Raw genomic sequence first — 14,578 nt, forward strand, 5'->3', positions numbered from 1 at the left:
GTTCGCTCAGTGCTGTACATTACAAAGGGGGACAGAACATGTGACAGAACAATACCAATACAATGCAAAACATGAGGGGATTGAGGGCCCTGCTCTTTCGAGCTTACAATCTAGGAGTTACATAGTTAGTCGGGCTGAAAAAAAGACAAAAGTCCATGCAGTTCAACCATTAAAAAAAAAAGTTATAATCCTACACCCACAGTTGATCCAGAGGAAGGCAAAAATCCCAGCAAAGCATGATCCAATTTGCTCCTGCAGGGGAAAAAATTCCTTCCTGACCCCCCGAGAGGCAATCGCATATTCCCTGGATCAACTTTCCCTATAAATGTTATATCCAGTTATATTGTGTTTGACTAGTGTCTTTTTCCAATCAGATTAATTGTGTAACAACTAGTAAAGGCTCCTTAACTGCTTGCCGCCCTGCCACTGTATATATACGTGTGCAGGGCGGCAGTGGAGCGCAAAACCACGTTTTAAAACGGGCTCCGCGCTCCCGACACTTTCGCGGGTAGGGGGCGCACGCGCTCCCGCCGACCCGCGGGTGTCACGATTCGATCCAGGAGGGATCAATCATCAGATTTCAGCCAGTGATTTCTGGCTGAAATCAGATGATCGGTCCCTGTCCTATCCTGTCCTGTGTTGACATTTACACAGGGCAGGATATGATGTCATTCTTCTCTGCCTGGACACATTCCGTTCCAGACAGAGAAGAAGACACAGTAAAAGTGAGTAGAAAGCACTACACTAACAGTTAGAACACACCCAGGACACATTTAACCCCCTGATCGCCCCCCCCCCCAGTTAACCCCTTCACTGCCCTGTCACCAGTGTCACTGATCAGTGAACCAATTTTTACTGATCACTGTATCAGTGTCGCTGGCGACGTCCGATAGTGTTAGCGCCCCTCCCAGATAGCGCCAGATTGCCCGCCAGTACACCAGTAATCCCGTTTAACCCCTTAATCTCCCCCCCCCCCCCAGTTAACCCCTTCACTGCTCTGTCACCAGTGTCACTGATCAGTGAACCAATTTTTACTGATCACTGTATCAGTGTCGCTGGCGACTTCCGATAGTGTTAGCGCCCCTCCCAGATAGCGCCAGTTTGCCTGCCAGTACACCAGTAATCCCGGTTAACCCCTTGATCGCCCCCCCCAGTTAACCTCTTCACTGCCCTGTCGCCAGTGTCACTGATCAGTGAACCGATTTTTACTGATCACTGTATCAGTGTCGCTGGCGACTTCCGATAGTGTCAGCCCCCTCCCAGATAGCGCCAGATTGCCCGCCAGTACACCAGTAATCCCGTTTAAACCCTTGATCCCCCCCCCCAGTTAACCCCTTCACTGCCCTGTCACCAGTGTCACTGATCAGTGAACCGATTTTTACTGATCACTGTCGCTGGCGACTTCCGATAGTGTTAGCTCCCCTCCCAGATAGCACCAGATTGCCCGCTAGTACACCAGTAATCCCATTTAACCCCTTAATCCCCCCCCCCCGAGTTGACCCCTTCACTGCCCTGTCACCAGTGTCATTGATCAGTGAACAGATTTTTACTGATCACTGTATCAGTGTCGCTGGCGACTTCCGATAGTGTTAGTGCCCCTCCCAGGTAGCGCCAGTTTGCCCGCTAGTGCACCAGAAATCCCATTTAACCCCTTGATCGCCCCCCCCCCAGTTAACCCCTTCACTGCCCTGTCACCAGTGTCATTGATTACAGTGAACAGATTTTTACTGATCACTGTATTAGTGTCACTGGTGACTTCCGATAGTGTTAGGGCCCCTCCTAGATAGCGCCAGTTTGCCCGCTAATGCACGGGATTTTTTTTACCAAAAACATGTAGCAGAATACATTTTGGCCTAAATTTATGACTAACTTTGAGTTTACGATATATTTTTTATAGCTGAAAGTAGAAAATATTGTTTTTTTTCAAAATTTTCATGTTTTTTTGTTTATAGCGCAAAAACTAAAAAGCGCACAGGTGATCAAATATCACCAAAAGAAAGCTCTATTTGTGTGAAAAAAAGGACGTAAATTTCGTTTGGGTGCAGCATTGCATGACCACGTAATTATCATTTAAATTAGTGCAGTGCTGTATAGCAAAAAAAGGCATAAATTACAGTATCTATACCATAGTTTGTAGACGCTATAACTTTCACACAAAGCAATCAATATACACTTATTGGGATTTTTTTTACCAAAAACATGTAGCAGAATACATTTTGGCTTAAATTTATGACTAACTTTGAGTTTACGATATATTTTTTATAGCTGAAAGTAGAAAATATTGGGGGTTTTTTTCAAAATTTTCGTGGTTTTTTCGTTTATAGCGCAAAAAATAAAAATCGCACAGGTGATCAAATACTACCAAAAGAAAGCTCTATTTTTGTGAAAAAAAGGACCTACATTTCGTTTGGGTACAGCATTGCATGATCGCGCAATTATCATTTGAATTAGTGCAGCGCCAAACAGCAAAAAAAGCCTGGTCATTAAGGGGGGTAAATCCTCAGGTGCTCAAGTGGTTAAGGAACCATTCTGTGTATGGGTCTGATCCGAGACTGTTCATCCACCTTGCTGAAGAGAAAAACCTGTTCAGTGGCTGCATCCTAGACCTTTCTTGGGAGTGGCTACAGAGCGGTGGTGGGTCAGAAGAAGGGCAGAGGAAGACAAAAGCATCCTCTGTGGAGTAGTACACTACTAGCTATCCCTTCCCTGTCTGTGCTCAGCCTGTGCAACTGCTTAGGCTAAGTTGTCCAGTCATCCAACAGGCTTAGCTACCCCAGTCAGCTGTCAAGAACAGGTTCGAGTCATCACACTCAGCTGTCAAGCCCAAGTCCAAGTACTCCACCATGCTGTCATGCCTGGGCCCAGCTAGCCCACCCAGTTGTCCAGCTCAGAACGAGCTAGCACACCCTGCTTTCAGGTCTAGGCCCATCTAACCCACCATGCTGTCAAGCTTTGGCCTAGTTAGCTCACCTAGCTATCAAGCTTAGACCCATCTTGAACACCCTGCTTTCATGTTCAGGTCCAGTTAGCCCACCCTGCTGTCAAAACCAGTCCCATCTAACCTTCTCAACTGTCTAGACCCCTCCCACCTAGCTCTCCCAACCAACTGTGAAGACCAGGCCCATCTAGCCCTCCCAACTGTGCAGGTTCAGCTAGCCCACCATGCTGTCAAGACCAGGCCCATGTAGCCCTCTCTACTAACAAGACCACCTAACCCTCCCAACTATCTAGACCAGGTCCATCCAGTCCTCCAAGCTGTCTGGAACACCCTGCTTTCAAGTTCAGGTCCAGTTAGCCCACTATGCTGTCAAGATCAGGCCCATTTAACCTGGCCCACCTAGCCCTCCCAACTGTCAAGATCAGACCCATCCAGCCCTCCCAACTGTCCATGTCCAGCTAGCCCACCATGCTGTCAAGACCAGGGCCATGTAGCCCTCTCAACTATCAAGACCAGGACCACCTAGCCCTTCCAAATGTCTAGACCAGGCCCATGCTGTCTTCCCAACTGTCTGGAACACCCTGCTTTCAAGTTCAGGTCCAGATAGCCCACCATGCTCTCAAGACCAGGCCCATTTAACCTTCTCAACTGTCTAGACAAGGCCCACCTAGCCCTCCCAACTGTCAAGACCAGGCCCATCCAGCTCTCCCAACTGTCAAAACCAGGTCCATCCAGCCCTCCCAACTGTCAAGAAGACCAGGTCCATCTAGCTCTTTTAACTGTCAAGACCAGACCCATCTAGCCCTCTTAACTGCAAAGACCAGACCCCACTCAACTTTCAAATGACAATATTATCCAAGGAATATAGAAGATTTTTTTTTATGAGAACATACATTCAAGCAAGTCTAGATGAAATCCTTAGGGCTTTCAAATTAAATTAGATGACTCAGGTGTTCTCTGATTGGACAAAGTGGAGAGGAGACACGTCATGCTCTCCACCTTGTCCAATCAGAGAACATCTTGTAGTCATGGAGGTAAAAGGTGTTTGATGCATGGCTGAGTGAGCTACCCCTTGTGCTCAGTTTGCAGAAGGGAAGCAGCTTGCATTGAATTGCATCAGGACCTGAGTGCTGCAGTGTGTTTTAGCTGGATAGGTATAGAAAAATGTGTTGGAAGGAAGGGTAATAGGTTTGAAAGATAAGACCGTTGGGATGGTTCAAATGTGCCTCAGTTGCTTTTGCAGGACATTGACTGAACTGATCTCAATTTTCAAGGCTAATAGGCAAGGGATTGTCAATCAAAGGGCATGGGAAGCTGGATACTGCTTTGAGGGACATAGAACAATGTATCATCTTGTTGAGTATTGGATATGGATTTTAAGGGTGTATCCCATGCAAAAAACAATGGATTTTTCCAAAATCTACGGGAGGCACTCATCCAAGTGTATAGCTCAGCTGGCAAGGAAAAGGGGGTGGGGGGGCAGCGTGCATTTTCCTCCTTGAACCATACAAGGCCATATGCTCCCAACATGTGGAGGGTATTATGTTAGGGCATAGCACCTTGTCCCCATACTGATGAGGAGAAGGGCCTCTTCCACACAACCCTGGCCGGTGGTTGTGTAGGTCTGCAGGGGGACCTATTGGAATATGGAAGCACCTTTTAAAATAAGGAGGACTCCAGATACAGCCCCCCCCCCATTAAATGGTGCACAGCAGTCCAAAAAAAATATCAAATAGAAAGTAAAACCATGACACAAGTCCTTTATTAACCACCCCCCCTCCCCCAACAAAAACATGTCCCATGGTGTAAATCCATCCTTAATCATGTTGTCCAGTGATAAAGATTCACATCAGTCACAATGAAGGATGTTCCTGATGACCTGCCAAAAGAAAAAACATGCAAACCAGCATGACGATATTCTCTTGACGGACTCATGATCATGAATGACAGCGCCCGCCTTTACCACTGAATGCAACCAAAGGGGCCGGGAGCTGACTGATGTCATTGACTAAATAAGGTCACGACTACATTTGGTCAATGACATCACCTAGAATGCTCTCCAGCTTGTTTACAAGTCAGGTAGCGGCTGCCAGCACCTTAGTAACCAGTGACACTGTGCTCAGCCGATAGCATCTTAGCAACCAATGATGCAAGCGGCCTGCACAGCAGGAAGTTGGGATTAATTGGCAGCAGTCATACCTTAATAAATGAATAACTTGTTTCCATCAAGAGGTTTAGCTAGACAAGCAGGCCAAATAGTTTGGCTCATCTGCAAAATGGGAACAGGCACTTTTGTGAACCCAAAACTTCATGCCTAGAGATGAGGTGAGACATTAGAAGAGTGTGAGATGGGAGGAAATGGGGTAACAAAGCTTAAGTCCATGTTTTATGTTACTTTAAAGAGTTCATTTCAGCCAAACTGACCCAAATTAACTACAGTGTACAGTACTGTGTTTCGGCAGAGTCTTAGGAGACATCTTGCCTGCTGCTGAAACAATACTGAGTCGGGCTGAGTGCATGAGAAAGCCTCATATTTTTTTTATCAATGAATACAAGGCTTCTTTGGATTGGCCAAGGTGGAGAATCTGTTGGATGACACAAAAGTCATGATTCTGCCATGGGAAATCTCAATACTTTCAGTGCTTGAGAATGGAGTTGGTGTTCCGGAAACACAGCTGGACTCCTCCCAAGATTGGGCTGTTTGTATTCATGCCGATCCTCTTGTTTAGAGAGACATGGGACAAAAACAAGATGGAGGGGGGTTTCTCTATGTTAGATGTGATGTGAAAGTGAGGAAGAAAGATGATCTTGAGATTGGAGGTGGTGATGGTGCAGAGGAGGAATTACAGGAGAAATGATAGAAGGGTCTATGGACCGATGGACTTATCATTGGAGTATACTACAGACATCCTGAAGTCTATGAGAAGGGGGAGAGTCGGCTGTTTCAACAAGGTGATGGTGCGGAGGAGGTATTACAGGTGGAATGATAGATGGGTCTATGGACCGATGGACTTATCATTGGAGTATACTAAAGGCGTTCTGATATTCTCATCTGGATGAAATGTTAAGGGTTTTCAAACGAAATTGGTTGACTCAATATTAGCAAAATCAAATGCCTAAACGTTCAATTAAAATTCTACTACCGTACGGCCAGATTAAGCCAGACAAAACTTTGAAATCTTTGTAGAGCTCATCCACCTTACCAGCCACTCAGTATCCTCCACCCCTCTGCAAATCCCTCCACTGGCCTCCATTCAGTGGCCTCCACCCCTCTCCGCCAATCCTTCCATTCAGTGTCCTCCACCCCTCTTTGCCAATCCCTCCCCTGGTCTCCATTTAGTGTCCTCCACCCCTCTCTGAAAACCCCTCCACTGGCTTCCATTCAGTGTCTCCCATCACTCTCTGCCAAACCCTCCACCAGCTTCCATTCAGTGTCCTTCACCACTCTCTGACAATCCCTCCACTGGCCTCCATTTAGTGTCTTCCACTCCTGACAATCCCTCCAGTGTCCTCCACCCCTCTCTGCCAATCCGTCTACTGGCTTCCATTCAGTGTCCTCCACCCTTCTCTGCCAATCCCTCCCCTGGTCTCCATTTAGTGTCCTCCACCCCTCTCTGAAAACACCTCCACTGGCTTCCATTCAGTGTCTCCCATCACTCTCTGCCAATCCCTCCACCAGCTTCCATTCCGTGTCCTTCACCCACCTCTGCCAATCCCTCCACTGGCCTCAATTCAGTGTCTTCCACTCCTCTCTGCTAATTCCTCCACTGGCTTTCACTCACCCAACAAATAAAATTCAAAATACGATTTACAAAGGCATCCACAACACAGCCTCCAGCTACATCACTGCCATAGTCTCAAAATACCAACCAAGTTCTCTTTGTTAGAAGAGCTCCTGCTCTCTAGCTCCCTTGTCATGGCCTCTCAGGACTTCTGAGCCTCTGCCAGCCTCTGGAACTCACAACCCCAATCTGACTATACCCTACTCAGTCCACTTTTAGGTGATCCCTGAAAACCTATCTTGCCTCCACCTAACAAATGTGCTTTTATTTTCTTCATCAGCTCCCCCCCCCCCCCCCACACACACACACTTATTACCTTTTGTATCACTTGACCTTCCCTCTGATACCTGTATTGAGTTGTATTGTAACTGCATTGAATGACCTCATGTTGTAAAGTGCTGCTCTGTTGATGCTATCAATCCTATATAGTAATAATAAAGAACTCTGATTTTCTTTGGAAGCCTTTTTTTTCTACATTATAAAATCAGAGGCGCGCTCCATCCACCTATTTTCATTTTTTTTAATGTGGTATTTAATATTTTCCACCTTACACAAATAAGTAAAGAGCCATGGTCCGGATGATAAATTATACATCATAAACATCTTATTATCCATATTGAAATATCACTTCCACAGAGAGGGCATAAAAGAGGAGCCAAAAGGTGATAAGCCTAGCACTTATAGGTTCCTAAATTCCACAAGCACTAAAGAGGTCATGGTGGCGATTTCCTAAGAAGAGCAGATGAAGAAGAAGGAGATCCCTGGTCTGCTCATGGTCTCCCCACTGCGCAAACCACATACAGTATTAAGCATGAATCCAATCTTAAAATACAAAAAATCCCGAAGTAGATCCATGTAGTTCTAGGGTACATCTGACAGGAAAAAGCCAATACAAACAAAAAAAAAAAGTATGGAAGAGGAACCACCACAAGAAAAAGTGAACATCAAAAGTAGTGTGGAAAGAGAAGAAGAAAGTCTCTCAAAAACTGGACTCCAAGCCAAGGAAAGGGTCATGTCCAGGCTTTATTAAGAGCCCATGGCATCCACATTTAAAAGTCTGGAATTCTATCTATATGGTTCTAGGATACACCTCAAAAAAAGAAAACCAAAACAAAAATATAAAAAGCCAACAAGCATAAGGGGAACATCAAAAGTAGAAAAAGAAGAGCGTCTCTCGAAAACTGGATTCCAAGCCAAGGAAAGGGTCATGTCCAGGTTTTATTAAGCGCCCATGGCATCCACATTTAAAAGTCCAGAATTCTATCTCTATGGTTCTAGGATGAGGAGAGAAAACCAATTGAAAAAAAAAGACCACGAGCAAAAGGGAACATAAAAAGTAGTGAAGGGAGTCTCTCAAAATTGGTCTCCAAGCAATGGAAAGGGTCATGTCCAGGTTTTATTAAGAACCCATGGCATCCACACTTCAGCCATGTGTTCAAACATAAATCTAATCTTAAAATCGAAGAAGTATGGAATTATATCCGTGTGGTTCTAGGATGCACCTGAAAAAGAGAAAACAAAAACAAAATAAAAAAAGCCCACAAGCAAAGGGGAAACATCAAAAGTAGAGAAGAAAGTCTCACGAAAACTGGACTGCAAGCCAAGAAAAAGGTCATGTCCAGGTTTTATTAAGTGCCCATGGCATCCACATTTAAAAGTCTGGAATTCTATCCATATGGTTCTAGGATGCACTGGAGAAGAGAAAACCAATAGAAAAACAAAAAAGAAAAAACTACAAGCAAAAAGGGAACAAACATCAAAAGTAGTGAAGAAAGAGAGGAGAGTCTCTCAAAATTGGTCAAGCCATGGAAAGGGTCATGTCCAGGTATTATGAAGCTCCCACGTGTTTTTGGTAATGTACATCAAGGTGTGCTTCGTCCCAGGGTCAAATCTCTGATGTACAACAGGATATGATTCATATAGAAGATATTTCCTGCACTTGGCACACTAACACCCCTCTAGGGTTGTGTGGGTTCCCTGATGTTTGTGAAGATATGACTTCTGTGAAAAACATTTCCCGCACTCAGGGCAGGAAAATGGCTTCTCTCCTGTGTGAGTTCTTTGATGCTTGACCACTTCTGATCTCCGTGTATAATGTTTTCCGCACTTTGCGCAGGAATACGGCTTCTCCCCCGTGTGAGTTCTCTGATGACTAACAAGCATATATTTCTCCGAAAAACTTTTCCCGCACTCAGTGCAGAAATGTGGCTTCTCCCCAGTATGGGATCTTTGATGTCTATCAAGGTCCGATTTCTGTGTAAAACATTTTCCACACTCGGAGCAGGAATACAGCTTTTTGCCCGTGTGCAATTTCTGATGTCTGGCAAGAGTGGTCTTTTCTGAAAAACATTTCCCGCACTCAGAACAGGTAAACGGCTTTTCCCCCGTGTGAGATCTGTAATGTTTGTTGAATTCTCCTATATGGAAAAAACATTCTCCGCACATAGGACAGCAATGAAGATTTTCACCCGTGTGGGACCTCTGGTGTATAGAAAGACTTAATTCTGAGCTAAAACTTTTCCCACATTCAGGACAGGGAAATGTCTTCTCCATATGAATCCCGGCCCCGTCCCCCACAGTACGAGGTTGCTCAGAGTAATCGGGATTCAATAGTCTATACACATTGTGGATTGTGTCCATAGCTGAACTCATTGTCTTTTCTCCGGCACAATCTACTGGGATGTCCTCATCTTCCATTTTACAACCTGGAGATAAAATGAGACGATCCTTTGAGGGTTTTTCCATGGCGGGTCCTGGAAAAATAGAAAACATCATCAATAGATAGGAGAGGGTTAGTTCACTTCCATCAAGATTCCATCTGGATCAGGGAGATAGGAGGGAGCAGATGTTCTCTGTGGAGGTCCCAACCAGCTGGGACTCTTCCCCTCTTCAAAGAGCCTTTGGTCCTCCCAGATCACTTCTACATTTACATCGCCTTGTCAGAGGAGCAGGAACCAATGGAGGCTGGGGGAGCAGTAACAGAGCAGAGATAAGAGAAGAATATATCATGGTCACCTGTGCTGATCTCTGTAGGAGTGTCCTCCTCTATGAATATCCTCCTCATTCCAGCCTCCTCCGTATATTGCTGATCATCCCTCACATACGTCTCTTCTACTTGACCCTCAACTTTCATGTTCATCAGATCTTCACCCTAAACCAACAGAATGGCAGAAAATAAAAACTGTAACATAGAAGGATTTATGATGTGAGATCACATAGAACATCTCATCTTGTAGAGTCCACACATCGTCTCCACATGTCAGAGTGTTCCATCACTTTATGTTCCCGACCCTCAACTCCACCTACCTGATGATGGTGAGGGATGGTATGACCTTCCTGTGTGGAATCCTGGGAATACAGAAGACAGGGACATCTCTCTGGTGGGTTCCAATGACTGGATCCACCTACCTGATGATGGTGAGGGATGGTGTGACCTTCCTGTGAGGAATCCCGGGAATACAGAGGACGGGGACATCTCTCTGGTGGGTTCCTGGTATTAGGTGGCTCCATCATATTCTTGTGTCTTTCAGAAAACTCCTCCATTACGCCACACTCCTCATCCTCCTCTTTAATTTCTTCTTTAACAACAATATTATAATCCCCGAGGTGTCCACTCTGAATTTATTATAAAAAAAGATTTTTGTAAGAAACATGCTTGAGGATAAATCACAGCTTTCAATAATTGTTAACTCTGGTCCCCTTGGATGTGTCTGGAGCGTAGAGAGCTCATGGGGGGTTCGAGATAGCTGATTGCTGCAGTAGGGTTCATGAGCTTGTTTCTGTTTTGGGCAGCTATATCAGTTCTTCAACTAAAAAATTGACTGGATGGCCTATTAAAATTGCAACTACTATCCCTATGTTCTACAGGGCCTCCGTTTTCTGAAAATATATGTAATCTTCTGAAGGTTTTAAATAATTTTCTATTTCTAAATAACTAGAAATTTATATTTTAGTATAAGAAATGAGAAAAATTGCTCCAGAAGTGAACTAGACCATGGTCTACCTGGTAATGGTGAGGGATGGTGTGATCTTCCTGTGTGGAATCCCAGGAATACAGGGGACAGGGGCATCTCTCTGGTGGGTTCCCATGACTGGATCCATCTACCTGATGGGGAGGGATGGTGTGACCTTCCTGTGTGGAATTCCAGGAATACAGAGGACGGGGACATCTCTCTGGTGGGTTCCTGTAGCTGGATGACTCCACCATGGTGTCCTGGTACAGATCTTTTGGAATCTCTGACTCCTCCATCACCCCATCCTCATCCTCCTCCTCTTTTATCTCTTCTTTAATATCAGGAACACTCAGGTTTCCACTCTGAATATAGAATACAAATGACATCAATGGTAACAATGAAGATAATGTACAGATCCTAATGATAATAATATCAGTGATTGTTCCTCATCTACCTGATGATGGTGAGGGATGGTGTGACCTTCCTGTGTGGAATCCCGGGAATACAGAGGACGGGGACATCTCTCTGGTGGGTTCTCATGACTGGATCCATCTACCTGATGGTGAGGGATGGTGGAATCTTCATATGTGGAATCCCGTGAACACAGAGAACGGGGACATCTCTCTGGGTTCTCATGACTGGATCCATCTGTAGGAAACACACACACTGACTGAATCCATTGTTTCTATGTGTTTATCAGATGATGGGGGATCCAGGTGGATCCTCCGTACTGCTCTGTCCTTTCCAATAAAGTCTCCTCTTACCCGGTGATGTGAGGGGCGGCTGATTGTCCATGAAGTCCTTGTAGAGATCCTTGTGTCCTTCTAAATACTCCCACTCCTCCATGGAGAAATAGACAGTGACACCCTGACACCTTATAGGAACCTGACACACACAATGATACAGTCACCATCCAGACACATCCCTTGTCTGTTACTGGAGAATGTCCCAGAATTCCCGGCACCGCTCACCTCTCCTGTCAGCAGCTCCATCATCTTCTTGGTGACTTCTAGAATCTTCTGCATGTTGTGTCTCTCAGGGTTTAGGGAGTCACATGGAGGCACTGTGATGGTCATATGATCACCTGACTTCAGAGGAGGAAATCTCTGTATCGGGGAACCAATAAGAATATCATGTTAGACTCCCAGAATCCTCCTCAATCTCCAGTCAGGTCTGTGTATTATTAATAGAGATGAGAGTGATGTCATGTGACCTCCCAGAATCCTCCTCACCTCTCCGGTCAGGTCTGTGTATTATTAATAGAGATGAGAGTGATGTCATGTGACCTCCCAGAATCCTCCTCACCTCTCCAGTCAGGTCTGTGTTTTATTAATAGAGATGAGGGATGTCATGTGACCTCCCAGAATCCTCCTCACCTCTCCGGTCAGCAGGTAGATGATCTCCAGGGTGAAGCTTAGTATCCTCTCAGTCATGAAACTCCGGACCTCCTCCATCCTCATTAATGTGGCCATGTGACTCTGGTCCACGTTCATCCTCATTAATGTGGTCATGTGATCTATGCGGGTTTTTCTGTAGATGGATAATGTAGAATTTTCTGGACTGTATTGGTTGTACAATATTAACATAGATATACAAGGGGTAATAGTCAGGCTACCCACAGTAGGAATTGGCACATGTAGGTTGGGTTACTTAGGGTTTTCAGTTAGTACTGCCTGATGGAAACCCCACATTAGTTGCATGCAGGAAGACAGGACAGTCCAAGCCACCGTTCCTCTCTCAGCACTTGGCATGTGTCTTCCTTCCTGCCCTCCTTTCCAGTGATGATGCTGTCCCCGCCCCCCCAGTGATCTTCCGCCCTGAGCTTCCTCTCGGTTTCCCAGTTTGCCATGCTCCTTCCCATGTTGACCTGTGATGTGGCCAGGTCACTCATGCCCTCCACCTTCCCCAGGACTCTGTGACCTTTTGCTAGATGCTCTCTGCTTCCCTCTCTTGATGTTGCCTGTATGGACCTTCACTGGGACCAGACCACATAGGACCTCCAACAACCACAGGACCTTGTCATCTTCTGCTATAGGTTCCTTGTAACTTCTTCTCATTCTGATGCTGTGGCCACCTACATGAACCCTGAAATGAGCCCAGGCCACACAGCTACCCTGTGGTCTACTGACCTGTGAGTACATGCTCCTGCAATGTGCTACCCAAGTAGACCTACGTGAGGCCAGGACACACAAGGACCTTGTGATCTGCTGCCTTGGAAGAAGCTTCTTGCTTTGCTTGGCCTCCTGTGATGTCCTACCTGACTGGACCTACTGTAAGTTGAAGCAAACCCAGACTAGTACCCTGTGATCTGCCAACCTATAAGTTCCTTCCTGCTTTGGTTTTTCTCCAGTCATGTGACTCCTCATCACCAATTTTACTGGGTCTGGCCAGATTAGAGGAGAAGGAAGAAGACATATCAGCAAAAGTGGCCGAATACTGGGGGCTCTGTACCCAGGAGGAGGAAGATGTACCCACCACTGCACTTTTATAGTGACCAGTGGGGTTATCCACCTCCCCCCATTATTGGGTAAAATCAGACCCCCTTTTATAGTGACCAGTGGGGTTATCCACCTCCCCCCATTATTGGGTGAAATCAGACCCCCTTTTATAGTGAGCGATGAGGTTACCCACCTCCCCCCATTATTGGGTGAAATCGGACCCCCTTTTATAGTGAGTGATGGGGTTATCCACCTCCCCCCCATTATTGGATGAAATCAGACCCCCTTTTATAGTGAGCGATGGGGTTATCCACCTCCCCCTCATTATTGGATGAAATCAGACCCCCTTTTATAGTGAGCGATGGGGTTCACGTCCCCCCCATTATTAGATGAAATCAGACCCGCTTTTATAGGGAGCGATGGGGTTATCCACCTCCCCCCATTTTTGGGTGAAATCAGACCCGCTTTTATAGTGAGCGATGGGGTTACCCACCTCCCCCCATTATTGGATGAAATCAGACCCCCTATTATAGTGAGGGGCAGGGTTATCGATCTCCCTCTATTATTGGCTGAAATCAGACCCTTCTTATACTAAGGGGTGGGGTTACCCACCTCCCCCCATTATTGGATGAAATCAGACCCCCTTTTATAGTGAGCGATGGGGTTACCCACCTCCCCCCATTATTGGGTGAAATAAGACCCCCTTTTATAGTGAGCGATGGGGTTATACACCTCCTGCCCCATTACTGGCTGATCTCAAACCCATTTATAGTGAGTGATGGGGTTTAACCACCTCCTCCCCCATTGTTGGCTGCTGACCCGGATCAAAGGCTGTGCCAGGCATTATAGGTGAACCATCAAAATTAATCAAGCACAAATTCCACCAAAATTAGAATCTTGGAAATTGGATCAAATTTGAAAAAAAAAAAATAAATCTGATCCTCATCCTTCATTACAAGAAACTGCTAAGGAGAAAAGGTGATTGATGAGAAGGTGACATCTTCAAGATGAGGAGAATGTTCCGGCCCCGGAAGTGGGGGAATGTTCTGCCCCTGAAGGGGTTAATCTGGGTTCCCACACTATATATGTGTGTATCATCATCTGCTGGAGATAAAAGACGTCACAGTGACGCGACGCTGGAGGAACAGAACAGACGCGACGCTGGAGGAACAGGACGGACGCGACGCTGGAGGAACAGGACGGACGTGACTATGGAGGAAGAGGAAGGACGTGACTATGGAGGAAGAGGAAGGACGTGACTATGGGGGAAGAGGAAGGACGTGACTATGGGGGAAGAGGACAGGCCTGATGATGGAGGAAGAGGACGAGTGTGATGATGGTGGAAGAGGACAGGAATGACGATGGAGGAAGAGGATGGACATGATGGTTGGAAGAGGACGGACATGACAGCTGAAAGAGGACGGACATGACGGTTGGAGGAAGAGGACAGACATGACAGGGGGTTAT

General features: G+C 45.9%; 1 protein-coding gene across 1 annotated transcript in view; it reads right to left on the reverse strand.

Annotated features, from left to right (window-relative positions):
- Positions 1 to 14,578, reverse strand: part of LOC149464993 (uncharacterized) — a 374,728-nt gene that overhangs the window by 345,067 nt on the left and 15,083 nt on the right. Inside the window, exons 4-6 of the mRNA XM_089673661.1 lie at positions 11,128 to 11,321; positions 10,724 to 11,035; positions 10,129 to 10,335 (exon numbers count right to left, since the gene is read on the reverse strand). Coding sequence (XP_089529787.1) covers positions 10,129 to 10,335; positions 10,724 to 11,035; positions 11,128 to 11,321 — 713 coding nt within the window. The remainder of the gene's footprint in view (positions 1 to 10,128; positions 10,336 to 10,723; positions 11,036 to 11,127; positions 11,322 to 14,578) is intronic.

The sequence above is a fragment of the Staurois parvus genome, unplaced genomic scaffold, assembly GCF_062004578.1.
Source record: "Staurois parvus isolate SC_StPar_1 unplaced genomic scaffold, SC_StPar_1.0 ptg000144l, whole genome shotgun sequence".
NCBI classification, from domain to species: Eukaryota; Metazoa; Chordata; class Amphibia; order Anura; family Ranidae; genus Staurois; species Staurois parvus.